At 44.4% G+C, this 18,343-nt stretch overlaps 1 protein-coding gene across 5 annotated transcripts in view; it reads right to left on the minus strand.

The window, feature by feature from the left end:
* The window catches only part of PXK (PX domain containing serine/threonine kinase like), a 70,238-nt gene that overhangs the window by 20,163 nt on the left and 31,732 nt on the right, over window positions 1–18,343 (minus strand). For all 5 annotated transcript variants that reach the window (XM_058679129.1, XM_058679128.1, XM_058679130.1 and 2 more), the window contains exons 4-7: window positions 12,839–13,025; window positions 5,866–5,943; window positions 5,345–5,418; window positions 4,750–4,824 (exon numbers count right to left, since the gene is read on the minus strand). In XM_058679129.1, coding sequence (XP_058535112.1) covers window positions 4,750–4,824; window positions 5,345–5,418; window positions 5,866–5,943; window positions 12,839–13,025 — 414 coding nt within the window. The remainder of the gene's footprint in view (window positions 1–4,749; window positions 4,825–5,344; window positions 5,419–5,865; window positions 5,944–12,838; window positions 13,026–18,343) is intronic.

The following is an 18,343-nucleotide window of genomic DNA, read 5'->3' on the forward strand; positions in this document are numbered from 1 at the left end:
TCCTCAGATAACCTGGAATTTTGGTTACACTAACAGCCTGGCTCCAGAAGTGCGCATTAGCTCAGAATAACATGCAAATTGAAACCCATGGGAGCTGGGCTATGCAGGGTATTTGGAGTCCTGGCATGTATAATGGTGGGTGGATGGGAATGCCCAGGAAAACATGCAACCCAATGCAAGACTTCTCCCGAATATCACATTGTAATGGTTATTGTTGAGTTTTTAACCATTTTATTGAGGTAGAAGTCGCATACAATCTTTTAAAAGTTCATGACCATGACGATTATGGAAAAATTTTGCATGTATTTCAATTTTCTTTTGTACTGAAATAAGATCATCTTTCAATTCCAGGAGCTTCTTCTGCGTCTCCCAAATGGATGGCAGGGGCCCAGGTACTTGACACCATTTTCCTTTGTTTTTCCAGGACCATGAGCAGGGAGCTGTATCAAAAGTGCAGCAGCTAGAACTTGAACTGGCACCCATATGGGATGCCAGCATCACAAGCAGCAGCTTTACCATCGCAACACAACACTTGCTCCTCAAGTTAAAAAAAAAACAAAAGATATTTGGGCCCAGTGGCGTGGCCTAGCGGCTAAAGTCCTCGCCTTGAACGCCCCGGGATCCCATATGGGTGCCGGTTCTAATCCCATTGGCTCCACTTCCCATCCAGCTCCCTGCTTGTGGCCTGGGAAAGCAGTCGAGGACAGCCCAATGCATTGGGACCCTGCACCCGCGTGGGAGACCTGGAAGAGGTTCCTGGTTCCCGGCATCAGATCGGCGCGCATCGGCCCGTTGCGGCTCACTTGGGGAGTGAATCATTGGACGGAAGATCTTCCTCTCTGTCTCTCCTCCTCTCTCTGTATATCTGACTTTGTAATAAAAATAAATCTTTAAAAAAAAAGATATTCATGCAATTATTTATTTATTTGATAAGCACAGAAGCAGAGACTGAGACAGAACTCCCATCTGCCAGTTTACTCAGCCACACATCTGTAACTGTTGGGGCTGGAGTCAATAGCCAGGAATTCAATCTAGGTCTCCCATGGGGGTACCAGGTACTCAATCACTTGAACCATCACCTACTATCTGAGTGTGCACTGGCAGGAATCTGGAATCGGGGGCTGGAGCAGGGGATAGAACATTGGTACTCTAACGGTGTAGATGGGTATCCTACCCAGCACCTTAATTGCTAAGCCACACACCTGTCCCAATTCAGAAGTTTACAGTATCTTAACATTAACATGGTTATGTAACCACTACACAGGCCAAACTGAACACTTTATCTTCACAGAAAGAAATTCAATGAATAACTACAAAATTCTTGGTTCTACACTAATGTAAATACAGAGCAAAGAAGGGAAGCTCCTCCTTATGGTAGAATACCGATGAATAGATACAGAAAGAACAATGGAGTTGCAAAATCATATTGTGGGTAGGTGTTTGGCACAGTAGTTAGGATGTTCATATCCCACATTCCAGTGTCTGAGTTCAAGCCTTGGTTCAACTTACAGTTCCACCTACCTGCTAACACACGCCCTAAGCAGCAGGTAATGACGGCAGTACTCGGTTTCCTTTTGCCCAAAGAGACCTGGATTGAATTCCCGGTTCCTAGTTTCAGCTTGACCCAGCCCCAGCTAACGTAGGTATTGTAGGAGTAAACCAGAAGATTCAAGATTTCTCTCTTTCTTCGTCCCTGCCCTTTCAAATAAATAACTATAATTTTTTTAAAAAGATAAACACATGGAATACTTGAACCAGGTTTCATAAAAACAAGATTTATGTAATTGCAAAATACTTCCCTACATATCACCATTTTTTTTTATTTTTTATTTTTATTGGAAAATCAGAATTACAAAGAAAAGGAAAGACAGAGAGAAAGATCTTCCATCCACTGATTCACTCCCCAAGTGGTTGCAATGGCCGGAGCTAAGCCAATCTGAAGTCAGGAGCCAGGAGCTTCTTCTGGTCTCCCACACAGGTTCAGGCTCCCAAAGCTTTGGGCCATCTTCCATTGCTTTTCCAGGCCACAGGCAGGGAGCAGGAAGGGAAACAGAGCACCCAGGATATGAACTGATGCCCATATGGGATCCCAGGCCTGCAGGCAAGGACTTTAGTCACTAGGCTACCGTGCTGGGCCCTATTCTTTTTTGTAAAGCCATTAAGAATGGGTATAGTTGTTTAGCTAAAATTGCTTGTTAAAAAAAAAAGTAAGAGCAAAAAATTGGAGGTGTTGGGGCCAGAGTTATGGCACAGCCATTTAAATTGCCTCATGATGCTGACATCCCATACTGGAATATCAGTTCAAATCGCAGTTGTTGTACTTCCAGTGAGTCTGGAAAGACAGAAGAAATAAGATGGCCTAAGTACTTGGGCCATTCTCCTCCATGTAGGAGACCTTGATAGAGCTCCAGGTTCCTGTCTTTGACCTGGCCCAGTTCAGTTATTGACTGTAGCCATCTGGGAAGTGACTCAGCAGACATAAGATCTCTCTCTTTCACTCTTGTTCTCACTACGCCTTTCAAACAAATAAAATAAATTTTAAAAGTTGGAGGTAATCCAAATGTCTAGTAAATCAGCTGAATAAACTAAGGTAGAGCTAATAATCACCTTTTGCAGTCAGTATTGGTAATGTCAGATTATAAAAACACACCATTAGTTAAAACAGCAAGTTTTAAAATCATACACAGCAGCTGGCATTATAGTACAGAGAATTTAGCTGCTCCTGAAGCATCAGCATTCCATATAAGCATCAGTTTGAGTAGTGACTACTCCACTTCCAATCCAGCACCTTGGCCATGTGCCTGGGAAGGCGGTGGAGGATGGCTCAAGTGCTTGGGACCCTGCATGCACGTGGAAGATTGGGTAGAAGCCCTCGTTCTTGGCTTCTTCTTGGTCCTGGCCATTGTAGTCATCTGGGGAGTGAATCAATGGATATCAGACCTCTCTGTTTCTCCCTCTCTGCCTGTAATTGCTTCTTTTAAATAAATAATTTGTATTTAAAAATGAAACAATACACATAATTTTTTAAAAGATTTATTTGCTTTTATTGGAAAGGTGGATATACAGAGAGGAAGAGAGACAGAGAGGAAGATCTTCCGTCTGATGGCTCACTCCCAAGTGACCACAACGGCCAGAGCTGAGCCAATCCAAAGCCAGGAGCCAGGAGCTCTTCTGAGTCTCCCACACGGGTGCAGGGTACCAAGGCCTTGGCTGTCCTCAGCTGCTTTCCCAGCCACAAGCAGGGAGCTGGATGGGAAGCAGGGTCGCTGGGACCAGAACTAGAGACCATATGAGATCCTGGCACATGCAAGGCGAGGACTTTAACCACTACACTATTGTGCCAGGCCCTACACATAATTTTTTAAAACAATCATATAAACAAATGTTAACTGAATATTTTGGTTCATACTCACTACTGGTTGGGATTATAAGTGAATTTTATTTTCTTATGTTTATTTACTTGTATCTTGTCATTAAAAAATTAATATGTGCCACTTGTCCCCTGCCTCACAGACACTGGAAGGAAAATGAAAACATTTACCTTAGCCACTTTCTCCCCTATTCTGATCCTCCCCATCCTAATCACAGGCCTCCACGAGACTGCAAACTCCTCAACTTTTTAATAAATATTAAAATTAAATTTTAAAAATATGTAGCACTTGTATATGTACCATCTCTTTTGAAAGGCATATGAAAACAAGTTTACAGCAGGTTACAGCCTGGGTCATACATCCCACCAAACACAAATGCCACAGCACATTTATGGCCACATGTTGGATCTCATCAAAAGCTTACTTTTGCTACCTTGACAAGACAGTCCCACCTCAAAAATGAACTTGTCAAGCCAAGTAAACAAGTCAGAACAACTGTGCTCAGTCCACAGGTAACACATTCTAGGGCTTTGTATCTTCATGCAGATAAGAACATCAAAACTAACTCAGTCCCTTGAACATAGTTTTGAAAGGCTTTGTGTTAAAATTGTGAATTAACATAAACGTGGCCAGCTACCACTGAGAGCCAGCTAGCCTTTGAGAGCAGGAACTTGGACAGCAAAATGGGTATTTTGCTTTTGTTTCAACTGGATTATTAAATCCATATTAGTTCTGTTCACCCAGGCTACAAATAGCTCTTTCAATACTATTGATCTAAATACCCTCACCAGGAACAAGAGGTTCAAAGCAGTGGCTGCTTTGGGTCTGGTGCAAAGGCTTAGTGACTAAATCCTCACCTTGCAAGAGCTGGGATCCCATATGGGCACCAGTTTGTCAGCTGCTCCACTTCCCATCCAGCTCCCTGCTTGTGCTCTGGGAAAGCAGTAGAGGATGGTCCAAAACCTTAGGACCCTACACCTGTATGGGAGACTTGGAAGAACTCCTGGCTCCTTGCTTTGGACCAGCTCAGCTCTGGCCATTGTGGCCACTTAGGGAGTGAACCAGTGGATGGAAGATCATTCTCTGTTTCATCTCTCTGTAAAATCTGCTTTTCTAACAAAAATAAAATAAATCTTAAAAAAAACCCCTCTATTTCAATTGTCATGTTTCTTGGTTTGTAGAAATTTCATGCACATCTTTATAAATGGCTCTTGACCTACAACTTCAACCTGAACGGAAATCCAGTGTACCTGTCCACTCGCTTGAGTCTATAGATTATTTCTAACTCTTCTGTCCATGTCACCACCAAAACAAAACAAAATAAAACAACCCCACTGTGAATCTGTGATTAGAGAAAAACAGAAGGATTTGTACTCACCAAACAGGAAGGCAGAAGTTTGATGAGACACTGGAAATCTTTATCTGACAAGTACTTGTCCGGGCCAAGGTCAGCCTGAGAACATTGGTCAAGTATCAGGGTACTGCTGGACTTTCAGAAGAAAAACTTCTTCTACGTCTTTCCCCTTAGTTTTTACTTGTCTAAATACATGACTGCAAACCACACTTAGTCTTACTGCCTCCAGGCCTTTCTGGAGAGGGTGGTATGTAAACATACGGATACCAGGACTTAACTTGACCTCATTCCATTAACAGAATGTATTCTAGTACTTCAAAGAGATAAAATAAAGTCATACTTGAGTGTTTTCTTTGGAAGCACACTCCAAAACAGTTTCAGCTGTTCTCATATCTTTCCAAATATTTACCAGTTAAACAAACATAAATAAAGCCATATATAACCAAAATGTGTAGCGAAATGACTTAAATGACTATCCTCTGATATGGGACTGAGCAGGTTTTTCTATGGTTCCTTAACAGCCCAGCACAATTCTGATTCTCTGGTCAACTCTGCTGTTGTAAATGGACAGTTTACTACAGTTGCTGAGAAGGGAGTGAAGCGAAACAAACCGACTCACCCAGCTTAACACTAGCCGCTCTTTTGGCTGATTTTTAATCTTCATCAAGAAATATTTTTTCCTTATCCTCCAACCTGCCATAAAAACAAAGATGTGTTTACAGATGCATCATTTTTTTTTTTGCAACAATTGACATAAAATTTCATGGGCAAATAACAAACTAACTTTGGCAATACTATCCACAGCTCTATATACAGCAAGACAATCATTGATGATGTTGATACGGGAATGGATACAATGAAAGAAGGCAGCAAACACAGAAGCCATTCATGGAGATAGTAAGAGAACAGTGCTTCAGATTGAAATCAATGAAAAGCTCAGATGAAAGACGAACAGTGGTTCTCAAAGTTACTTCCACCCAAGTCCTCTGATGGGGCCTTAGCTGAAGTCCAATGAATATTAAAACTTCAGCGCTGAATCTTCAAGTAGTAGGCAGGAAGGAAGTACAAGAGCTTTCTTGGGATCCATAGGGAAAGTATGGCCAAGAACCCAGTTGTGTGATAAATGTGCTGGTCTCTCACCTATGTCTTTCAACGGTTCTACAACCTCCCACTTTGGTTCTGACCGGAAGAACATGGAAACATGTTGTAAGGCAATCTCTGCAAAGACATTTTAGAAACTCATTAGTCACACAACTTGAGAAAGAACCATTTATTTACTATGGATATTACTCCTGCAAATGAAATCCTGACAGTCTATGACCTCCTTAAAAAACTGAATTTTACAAAATAAAAAACCAAAAAACTCAAACAAGATGAAATAGATTGGATCCTGGAACAGAAAAAGAACATTTGTGGAAAAACTGCTGTAATCTGAGTACAATCTCCATTTAACAGTAACATATTAACATCCATTTCTTAGTTTCTAGAAGGTTTGCCATAGTTACGTAAGACATTAACATTAGAGAAAATTGGGAGAGGGTATATGGAAACTATACTTTCTCTGCCACTTCTCTGCAAATTTAAATTTATTGCAAAATGAAGCTTTATTAAGGAAAAAAACATAATTACTAATGATGTGAAAATATAAATGTAAAACTAGAAAATCTAAAGTATGTCAAACTAGTTGGTATAAGCCAAGAATTCAATTTACACACTAGACCATTACCCATATTCTCTGGGCCAATTTGGAATAGTATTTGATGTCACACCAAGTGATACTTATCCCCTTTTCATTTCACATGGAAGTACTGCTTTCAACCAAACAAAGAAGCGATTAGTCTTAAACATATATTGGAAACAAAGGCCAGTGTTTTTGAAAAACGTCTATGTAGAGCAACAACACAGTTTTATTGTGGGAAGTCACCATGTGATCATTTGCTGGAAAAAAAGCATATCCTTCTTTTTGTGTCCTTTTGTCTTGATAATATTTCCCCTCTAGGAAGACAATGACAAGAGGAAGTTTCTTAGAATTATGATATTGTCAGTAAAACTGAGCTTTTTATATTTCCTCTAAGCAGCAGCACCAGTATTTTGTCGTTTCCCCCTCAACCCAGCGAGCACAGCAAGCCACTCTGACCTCCTGAATACGAACAGAACTCACAACAAGTGCATGGGGACATTTCACCTCCACCTGGCATACATTCTATTCCAGGGCAAGTGGAGAGGTAGGGCAGGTTTTGCTACAGTGTTCTCCACGTGTCTGGAACCTGGAATGAATGTGCCAGGTCACAATAACATTTTGATGTATTTTACAATCCATGATGAGTTAAGAGATTCATGGACAAAACAAACTGACTAGCTATTTGTTTACTCATTCAACATGTAACATGTTAATAGCTCAAAAAGGAAACATATGACAATCAAGTGCAAACTTGGCTCCACTGACATCTGCTCTGACCCTAGGTGTCTAAGGACCCATTTGGGGAAGGACTGGGCCTAGCAGAGGAATATCACGTTCATTATCAATGTTGGGAACACTGAACCTCTTCTATGATGAATGCTGCTACCAAATGTTTTTCTTATTTCCAAACTTCATGATAACCAACCCTGAACAAACAGAAAACTCAATGATTGGCCCCAGTGCAGTAGCCTACTGGCTAAAGTCCTCGCTTGCATCCATCAGGATCCCATTTGGGCACAGGTTCATATCCCAGCTGCTCTACTTCCCTTCCAGCTCCCTGCTTGTGGCCCAAGAAAGTAGCAGAGGCTAGCCCATAGTGTTGTGGCCCTGCACTCATGTGGGAGACCCAGAAGAAGCTCTTGGTTCCTGGCTTAGGATAAGTTCAGCTCCAACCACTGTGGCCACTTGGAGAATATTTATGTCTATACTTATCTCTGTAGATCTGACTGGTGCTGTGATACAGCTGGTTCAAGTCCTAGCTGCTCTGCTTTCAATCCAGTTCCCTGCTAATGAGCCTGGGAAAGCAGCAGAGGATGACCAAGTACTTGGCTGCCTGGATGGAGTTCCCACACTCCTGACTTCAGCCTGGCCCAGCCTCAGCCATTATGGTTTTTTAGGAGGGAACAAAAAACCAAAAAGGAGTAAAACAAAAATCCATCTATTCATTTTTGAAAGGCAGTGTATATCTTGAAAGAGAGAGGGGGACAGAGAGAATGGACCTCTATCCCAATTCACTCCCCAGAAAGCCAGCTCTGGGCCAGGCCAAAACTAGGAGCTTCTCTTCTGAGGTTTCCATGTGGATGACAGACCCAAACACATGCGCCATCTTTCACTGCTTTTCCTGCACCATTGTCAGGGAGTTGGATCAGAAGTGGAGTACCAGGACATAAACCAGAACCCACATGAGATGTCCATATTGCAGGCAGCAGCTTTACTCGCTATGCCTCAATGTCAGTCCCTAAAAAGTATAAGTGAAAATTATTTCCATCCACAAGCAGCAGGACCACGAAAAGTCATGCCCTGATATGGGGCACTGTTCCTCAGTGCCTGTGAAGGACAGCCATTCACAACTAATCATCACAACTCATCATTCCCCACAAAGCCACGGCTCAGCTGCAGGGCTGCACACTATTGGGCACCAATGGGCCATTTCACAAACTGAAAGCTATCTGTAAACATGGGGAATAAGCTGTATTTGCTATTGAAAAACAGAGTACTGGGAAACAGTCTTTTTTTTTTCAATCTTAAGGGTAGGGCCTTGGAGCAAGGACATTTTTTTTTTCCAGTAAATTATGACTGTTGGTCAAACCACATGACTACCAGGCCCCGGTATTACTCCCCTTTGTCCCCAGGATCTGGTGACATGCTGCAATCACGAACATCCACTTCTCTCTTAGCCTTTCATGGCTTCAGTTCTTTATGAACTGAAGACCAAATTTTCCTTCTTTTCGTTAAAAAATGACTTTCCTTAAAAAGAAAAATGTACTTAATTATGTTACTTGAAAGGCAGAGTTATGGAGTAGTGGGAGGAAACAGAAAGAGAGAGGGAGAGAGATCTTTTGTGCACTGGTTTACGTCCCTATCTGCAACAGCCAGTGCTAGCCTGCATCAAAGGCAGGAGGCTGGAATTCCATCCAGGTCTCCCATGTGGGTGCAGGGGCCCAAATTCCTGGGATACGTTCTACTGCCTTCCTAGTTACATTAAGCAGGGAGCTGGATGGGAAGCAAAGTAATGGGGTCTCAAATTAGTGCCTGCATAAAGTATATGTCACAGGCAGCTTAACCGTCTGTGCCACAATACCTGCACCCCAAAGACCATGTTTTCTAAATTAAGTGTTTAAACAACCTATTTCTGGCTTAACTTAGCTCCCTGGTAAGTTAGGATGTGACACCTCACACTGTATTCAGACTTGCCTCCCACAGCTTCTAAAGACTGGCCTACCCCCAGTCCCTCTGGTCTACCCATCTAAGCTCAGCACAGATTTGCTGCTTCCCCCACCAGGAATCCCCACCCCATCCCCTGCCTCCTCTGTGTACTCCCCGCTTGTGGGTCACCATGGTGTGTCCTGTATTAAGGCTGTTCTCTGCTGCAAGGCTATAACCTGTGGCTGGAAGGATGCCTCCTGAGCTGGGTGTAAGCTGGGGCCCTAGGGAGATGCTTCCCCATTTTCTCAGCCATCTGCCTGCAACCCTGGCCCCTGCAACTCTGCCTTCCTGTCTGGCCAACTGCCAGCCACCCCTTAGAGCTGCGTGTAGGCCTCTTGTGCTAGGGCCCTCTGCCATCTGTAGATGTGGATCTTTTGCAACCCCATCTCTGTCCTGTCCTGTCTGCCAAGGTGCTGCTTGTCTTCATTTTCCCACAGCCTTCAACTGTCAATTTCCTTGCATAAGCACTTGGGGGTGGGTATGGGGGGGAATATTCCTTTCTCCTTGATGCATACATAGCAGCTGGCACATAGTAAGTGCTTACTGAACATCTGACAAAGCAAAAACTAAGAGTTCATGATCAGTTCATGACATCAGCTGATGTTCCCGAGCTCCCAGCGACCCATTCCATGGGGACTGGGTTAACATTACTGCACCCCTCTAGTAAGGCGCTGTCACCATCAGTCAGAGCAAGAGGCAGGAAGTGGGCTGTGTTGGTTTTGGCTGCCACCTGAACACAGAACTCAACCCCTGCAGAGATGAAGTCTGGTGGGGTATGCCAAGAGGCGGAAACAACATCCACGCTGAGAGCAGTGCCCTGATTTTGGAGGGCTATAGGGGCCCTGTGGGTGCCATGGGCCATGCAGGGAGTTTCAGGGATAGAGGTAGCCCACCACGCTTCCTCTTGAGGCTCTGACAGTTCATCCCCTGGTATGGGGCGGGGATATGCTAGCAAATTTCTGCCAACAGTGCCCTTCCTCACTGCTACTTCATCATGGGTCTCTTGAGTGTTTAGGTGTGGGGATGAGTTGCTGGTAGCCTTTTTACACCCATGCCCATGTCTTCTTTGGACTCCTGCCTGCGTGCCATGCTGTGGTGGAGAGGAGAGACGAGGAACAGAAACATCAGGTGAGGAGACATTGTAGAAGGAAACAGAGATGGATCTGGCATAGTAACCTCATGGCTAAATCCTTGCCTTGCAAGCACCAGGATCCCATATGGGCACAGGTTCCTGTCCTGGTTGCTCCACTTCTCTTGAAGCTCCCTGCTTGTGACCTGGGAGGGCAATGGAGGACAGTCCAAAGCCTTGGGACCTGTGACCTTGTACCCACATGGGAGACCTGGAGGAAGCTCCTGGCTCCTGGCTTCAGACCAGCTCAGCTCTGGCCATTGCAGCTATTTGGGTAGTGAACCAGTGGATGAAAGATCTTTCTCTTTCTCCTTCTGTCTGTAAATCTGCCTTTCAAATAAAAAATAAATGTTATAAAACAAAAAAAGGAAACATACACAACATGGTCTTCCGGTTACTGATGTTTTGACTGGAAGATAATCAGGCCAGATGATAGTCACACAGATGTGCAGTGCTGGACAAAGCCCTCTCATGGGGATTTTAGCTTCCTCACCTAGGAGGGGACTACAAAGTGCATGTGGAAAAAGGGATTTAAAAGATCTTTAGAGGCCTGGCGAGATAGCATAGCGGTTAAAGTCCTCGCCTTGAATGTGCCAAGATCCCATATGGGCACCGGTTCTAATCCCGGCAGCTCCATTCCCCATCCAGATCCTTACCTGTGGCTTGGGAAAGCAGTTGAGGACAGCCCAAACCCTTGGGACTCTGCACCCATGTGAGAGACCCGGAGGAAGCTCCTGGCTCCCGACTTCAAACTGGCTCAGCTCCAGCTGTTGCAGCCACTTGGGGAGTGAACCACCAGATGGAAGATCTTCCTTTCTGCCTCTCCTCCTCTGTATATCTGCCTTTCCAATTAAAAAAAAATTTTTTTAAAAAGATCTTTAATTAGGTACAGAAACATTTTGAAATACAAATGTGGTTCTTCCATGATCACCTTTCTCATAAACTTTTTGAAGACCTATGGAGAAATGGAAAAGGTTCCATCCTTTCTAGTGCTGACCCATGTGACTCAATGCATTTCTGGCACAAGCTCCTGGCTCCCTGCTGGCCTCCCCAACATGAGCCCTCACCACACGCACTGGGGTGCTGTCTGTTGGACAAATGCTGCCATGATGTGTGTGTGCTAAGCCACGAGGCCCGCCTACAGGGGAACATTAGTGGATGTTCTGGGGAAGCCATGTGGACAAACCACCGAACAGGGCCAGAGTGGGGCTGATGTGATGAAACAGTCCATGCAGCCTGCTGTCTCGCAGTTTTGGCGACACAGGAGGTGAAACACTGGGAGATGAAAGCCCTGAGAGATGTGACCCTGGCAGAATTTGAACACTCTTGCGAGCTCCAGTCCTAAATGGGATGTCCTTTTTTCTTACGTAGACCAAGTCAATGCCTGATTTTTTAGACTTATGATAAACATGAGATCAACATGAACTTTTCTGGCTGCATTTGTAAAGGCCCTTTCTTCAGCCCCACACGGTATTCCCCCAGAGATGACAGGCGCATCCTACAGCAAGGCCCATCACGCTGTCTTGGGCACATACATCACTTGGGAGGGAAGCTTGTTCTGTTCCCAGCCTGAGCCACGAGTCCACAGACCTGAGCTCTGCCCTTTCCACAAACTCCCAGTGACTAGTGCTGCGGCATGGGGAGCCACGCTCCAGGAGCAAGTACCCGGGTACTGTGGTTCTCAAACTTGGTTTCATGTGGGATTATCTGGGGAGCACTGCTTCCCAAGGAGCTCTGTGTAGAGAAGTTTGGGGCGTGACAACGACAAGCACTCCTCCTGTTATCTGGTTCTGTAACAGGATAGAAAGTGTCTTCCTCTATTATAAGAACAACATCAGGAGGACTCAATTATCAGAAACAATTTATTCCCTTAGCAAGCAATTTAACAACACCCAGAGTTCCGCCTCCAGAGCCTTCAGGCATAGTTGGAGCTCCACTCTTTGGTTCAGCTTCTCTGGTGGTTTCTACCACTCTGCAAGGCACATTAGAATGCACTAAGTGCTTAGTTCCTCACGCTGCTGACCTCAGCCCCAGGGTGCTGACGTAGTCCTGGAGGGGAAGCTCTTCATTCTCAGTAGCCTGGCACTGCCCTGCTGGGAAGATCTGGAAGAAAACCACCTTCTGGCTGTGCACTGAATGGATCTCATGAAGCAAGGTGGGGTGGGGATAGGGGTGCACAGAAAGCACTCTTCTGGATTACTGTCATGTTTCAATTTCCAGAAAATCCACAAACTGCTTTATGTTGTAAACACAAAAAACACAGTCCAATACGGATCAACCTGAAAACGCTGTACACATTATTATGGATTATCCACTCTATTCTGTCAAGGAAGATGATAAAGATAATATCAAAAATAACCATACAGATATCACAACTTCTGTATTGTTCTGTGCAGACATGACAAAAACCTGGAAGTAAATGTTTTCCTATTAGAAACCTACAGTAATTGATGATCACCTAAGTCTCAGCACCAGAACACCACAATGGCACAAATATGTCTGTTCCCTCATGTGGAGGCAGAGTTCCCACATCTGCTGTCTGCAGCCAGAGGCAGTGCTCAGCCACAGGACTCCAGGCACACACCCAACTGGCTTACCAGTGTAGTTTGCGGAATAGTTGTTGGGATCTAAAAACTTCTTAACCAGTTCACAATTCGACAAGATGTGGTTTGTGGTGATGACGTTGAGATAGTTCTGCAGACCCTTCTGTCTCGCGGCAATGAACTCACGGTCCATGTTACCAATCAGCTTTTTGGGAGGAAGAGGTAGACTTAGGCCTGCAATCTAAAAAAGAAAAGAAATAAGCATTATATTCATGTCAGCCACAAATAGGATCCTTTATCAGAAGACTAAGCTGTTGCACTGGGTAAACCCCAAGACAGCACATGTTTTTTTTTAAATTTATTTCTTTGGAAATAAATTTGCAGATTTACAGAGAAAAGAAACAGAAAAATCTTCCATCTGCTGGTTTATTCCCCAAATGGCCACAGTGGCTGGGACTGAGTCGATCTGAAGCCAGGAGCCAGGAGTTTCTTCCAGGTCTCCCATGTGAGCACAGGATCCTAAGGCTTTGGGCCATCCTCTACTGCTTTCCCATGGCACAAGCAGGGAGCTGGATGGGAAGTGGAGCATCCAGGACACAAACTAGGGCTCATTTGGGGCCCAGTGTGATAGCTCAGTGGCTAAACCTTTCCCTTGCATATGCCAGGATCCCATATAGGCGCTAATCCGTATCCTGGCTGCCCCACTTCCCATCCAGCTCCCTGCCTGTGGCCTGGGAAAGCAGTCAAGGATGGCCCAAAGCCCTGGGACCCTGCACACACATGGGAGACCTGGAAGAAGCTCCTGGCTCCTGGCTTTGGGTTGGCTCATCTCTGGATGCTGTGGCCACTTGAGGAGTGAATCAGCAGATAGAAGATCTTTCTGTCTTTCCTTCTCTTCATAAATCTGATCTGCCTTTACAATAAAAATAATACTTTTTTTTTTCTATTGGCAGTCCTATGACATTCCACCCTCACCAAGATGACATATCCATCACCTGGGAACAGTCACATTCAGCTCTCTTAGCTGATATTTTGGCTTTGGAGAACTCTCACTTTATCTTGATTTTCCTTTTTAGGTATTATCTGTAAATCTTCCATTATGAAGGGTAAGGATTAAGTGTTCAATCCCATACCTTTTCTCACTCCTATATCTTGACCCCAGTCGTCCCAACATTCTTTGGAAATTTTATTTAGCTCACTATTCATGTTAACAGTAGGTAAATGGTAGTCACAGCACTGCTCAAGAACCACACCTACTTTTCCAACAACTTGTGCTCTCTCTCTTTTTTTTCCCCACTTTTTTAAAAAAAGATTTATTTATTTTTATTACAAAGTCAGATATACAGAGAGGAGGAGAGACAGAGAGGAAGATTTTCCATCCGATGATTCACTCCCCAAGTGACTGCAATGTCCAGTGCTGCGCCGATCTGAAGCCAGGAACCAGGAACCTCTTCCAGGTCTCCCACACAGGTGCAGGGTCCCAAAGCACTGGGCCGTCCTCGATTGCTTTCCCAGGCCACAGGCAGGGAGCTGGATGGGAAGTGGAGCTGCCAGGATTAGAACCGGTGCCCATATGGGATCCCGGGGCGCATTCAAGGCAAGGACTTTAGCTGCTAGGCCATGCCGCCGGGCCCTTTTTTCCACTTTTCTTATTCAACTCCAAAGGCTGCACCAGTTTTACGCACTACACCACAGCCCTGTCACCAAAGGTTTTATCTTTATCTTTCAGCTCTTCTAGAGTCTTCATTTCTGGCATTATCTTTTTATTGATAAGTACTCTTCTTATTTTTTTAATGTCATCCAAGTGTAATATAATTTTTTAAAAATCTCTCTGAGCTGATAAAAGCTAGCTTTTCTGAAGTGCCTGGAATGTTCTTCCTGCTGCATTCCTTTCTGCTTCATGAAGGTTTCTTTGTTTCCTTTTTGGTTGAGGGTAAGCCTCGAGAGGACAAAAATGACCTATCTGTGTCTTTCCATGTGTCATCTCCATGTTAACAGAGTTCCTTAGAGGCTGAGAAGGGTCAACAGGAACCTTCAAGAACCAGGCTTTGGGGATAATGCCAGGTCTACTTTCTGCCAGGAATGACAGGGAGATTGTGGGATCTGAGCAGAGGAGCTCAGCGAGAACAGAAGAGTCCCACAAAACAATTCTGCAGCAAAAAATCTCAGACAGCCCTTTCCACATACGAGGTCAGGGAAGACACAGGACCATCTTAGCAGGAGATGGAGAAAAAAAAGGAAAATCACTTACCAGAGTCCAATATTGAACACAGAGAAAAAACAAAAGGCAATATTTTTAGGAGCTGAGTGGATCAGTCACAGAGCCCTCAAATTAAACTCCAGTACAAGTTATTTAAATAGCAGCCCTTCTAAAGAGCAGCTATTTACAAGTTACATAAATAGTAAATAAACATGGGTACCCTTTAGAGTTCTGGGGATCTTGGCTGCTGGCCCCTATCTGAGTGGGGTGTCAAGAGATGCTCCCGAGCTCTGGCTAAGCAACTGGTCTTTCTACTGCAGGTTCTACTTCTCAGGACGAACCTTGACCTTCTTCCTCTGAGGCTGGGCAGGTCCCCCAAGCAAATAAAGTTCCAGTTTCCTGCCTGGAGGGTGTAGACCTGACCTCCAGAACCCTGGACAGAGAGCAGCAGCAGCAGTGGAAGGATGGACGCTCATGTATGTCACATGCATGTCCTCAAGTATGCCTGCAACTCTCAGCCTAAACACTGTGTTACTGGCTCCAAAGAGTAAATGACCAGGTCTTTGGGGGGCGGGAGGACAGGCTTAAGCTGCTCAAACATAGGAGACTAGGGATTTGACTATTTTTTCTTCCCTGATTTATTGATTCATTTATTTATCTGACAGAAACCATCTATCTGCTGGTTCATTCCCAAAATGTTTACAAAGACCAGGCATTTAGGCTAAACCAGGAGCTGGGAATCATCCTGGTCTCTCACCCATGAGTAACAGGGCACCAATGACCGGAGCCATTATCTGCTGCCACACAGTGTCTGCCAGAGCAGAAAGCTAGGCCTGGAAGCAGAGATGAAATTCAAACCCAGGTGTTCCTAACTGGGACACAGACATTGCAATCCTTAAGTCAAAGGTCTACCTGATTGCCCCTGGTGGCTTTTGTTTTTTTGGTTTTTTGTTTGTTTGTTTGTTTGTTTGTTTTAAAGATCAGTTTGAAAGCAGAATGAGAGAGAGAGAGAGAGAGAGAGAGAGAGAACGAATGTGAGCTTTCATCAACTGGTTCACTCCCCAAATGGTTGCAACAGCCAGGGCTGGGCTGGGCCAAAGCCAGCAGCCAGGAACACTATCCTGATATCCCAACACAGGTAGCAGGAACTCAAGCACTGGGGCTTTCTTCCATTGTCTCTCCAGGTGCACTGTCAGAGTGCTGCATGTGAAGTGGAAGAGACAGGATTTGAATGGATATTCTGATCGGGGATGCCCTGAGTTAGAGGCAGATGCTGAAGTTCCCTGGCCTCCTTGCCAGTTGCTCAAACAGACTTGAAACTCCTGGTATTACCTTAACCTTCATCTCCCTCCAATCTTGGGATCCAGTGAGATGATCTGCTACCCATACTGCCTCAGTTAGCGTTCTTCCACTGAGCTTGCAGCTTAAAGTGTTTTTGCTGTGGTTTTTCTCTGATATTCTTTTTGTTCTTGAGGATATGCACACATAAGATTAATTTATTTTTTGCTTGGAGTGGTTTTGGGAGAGAGATAAAATGCATGTGTTCAATTTACTATCATTTTCCAGATCATTTAAAGCTTTATAGATCCATTTCAAGACAACCTGCTCAGCCCTCCCCTCACTTAGTCTTCATCTCATCTATTTTAATAACCTGCAAAGGATCTTCAACCAACTTCTGGTCGATATTCTAGAGAGTTATGAGTGCTCAACAGATCCTTAACTTGCCCCAATTTTCTTCCAATGCACAGAAAAGTCTCTGCTAGGTCAACCATGGACAATAAAATTAGAAACACAAAACTTCTGTGCTGTGAGAGATCTGAGAAACCACCCGCTCCAAGCCCGGGCGCCTACCCTTTCTGCCCAGCTTTCATCAGTTCAGCCACATGCCTCTTTCTCTATTTCACTGTATGCTCTTCCCATGGATGATCTTAATTATTATGACATGCCCACCATGAAAATTTTGAGAAATACAGCTTTTAAAAAAAAATTCTACATATCTAGTTTACACGGGCTTGTTTGTATAGAACTTGTAAAGTACAGGACAGTTAAAAATTTATTTATTTTTATCAAAAAGGTAGATTTACAGAGAGAAAGAGACAGAAAGAAAAATCTTCTGCTTGCTGGTTCACTGTCCCAATGGCCACAAAGGCTGGACTAAGTCGATCCTAAGGGTATCCCACACGGGTGCAGGGTCCCAAGGCTTTAGGCTGTTCTCTACTGCTTTCCCAGGCCACAAAGAGGGAGCTGAATGGAAGTAGAGCACTGAGACATAAACCTACGTCCATATGGGATCCTAGCATATGCAAGGTGAGGATTTAGCTTCTGGGCTATCGCACCAGACCCAGGACAGTATAAAGAACCAGAAAATAACAAAGCCCATGATCCTACCACCTGGGGATTGTCACTGTTAGTATTTTGGCATGCTGCCTTCCAATTATTTTCCCTAAACATTTTGTGTTTATAATTTTGCATTCTGCTTTCCCTCCCCTCCCAACTGGGGCATGTTCCTGTTGGACTCAGACAAATGTGCATACAGGTATTATATTTCTCTTTTTCAGCAGGAACTCATTTGTCTGTCAAAAGGGTAATCAGACACTGAAGATTATGGTCACAGTTTTACTCTGTGGTTTTGGAGTCTTTTTGGTCTGCCTTATGGAGGTTGTTTTGAAATTATTTTCTTGCCAAAAAGCTTTCTTCTGTTTGTTTTCTTGGATCCAGAAAAACCTCCCACTGAAGTGATGTCTGGCCATGTTCTGCCCAGCACAAGCCAACATCAATACATGTGCATATTTGCATTTGAAATAAGATGCATGCAGCAAGTGCCCATTTTAAAAGGGGAAATCACACTTAGGCAAAAATAAAACTGTATTATAATAAAAGGCCATCACAAAAAAGGGCCTAGTATGGTAGCCTGGTGGCTGAAGTTCTTGCCTTGCACGTGCCAGGATCCCATATGGACGCCAATCTGTGTCGCTTCCCATCAAGCTCCCTGTTCGTGGTCTGAGAAAGCAGCTGAGAATGACCCAAGTCCTTGGGACCCTACACCCACGTGGGAGACCTGGAAGAGGCTCCTGGCTCCTAACTTTTGGATCGGATGAGCTCCGGCCGTTGTAGCTACTTGGGGAGTGAATCAGCGATGGAAGATCTTCCTCTCTGCCTTCCCAATTAAAAAAAAAAAAAAAAAAAAAAAGCGATCATTGCAAAGCCATGGAGGTTCAAAACCTATGTCCCCAAAGATCGAGCAAGTGGAGCCCGGCACAATGGCTCAGTAACTAATCCTCACCTTTTATGTGCCGGGATCCCATATGGGCACTGGTTCATGTCCTGGCTGCTCCACTCCCCATCCAGCTCCCTGTTTG

This window comes from Ochotona princeps, chromosome 21, assembly GCF_030435755.1.
Source record: "Ochotona princeps isolate mOchPri1 chromosome 21, mOchPri1.hap1, whole genome shotgun sequence".
Classification (NCBI taxonomy): Eukaryota; Metazoa; Chordata; class Mammalia; order Lagomorpha; family Ochotonidae; genus Ochotona; species Ochotona princeps.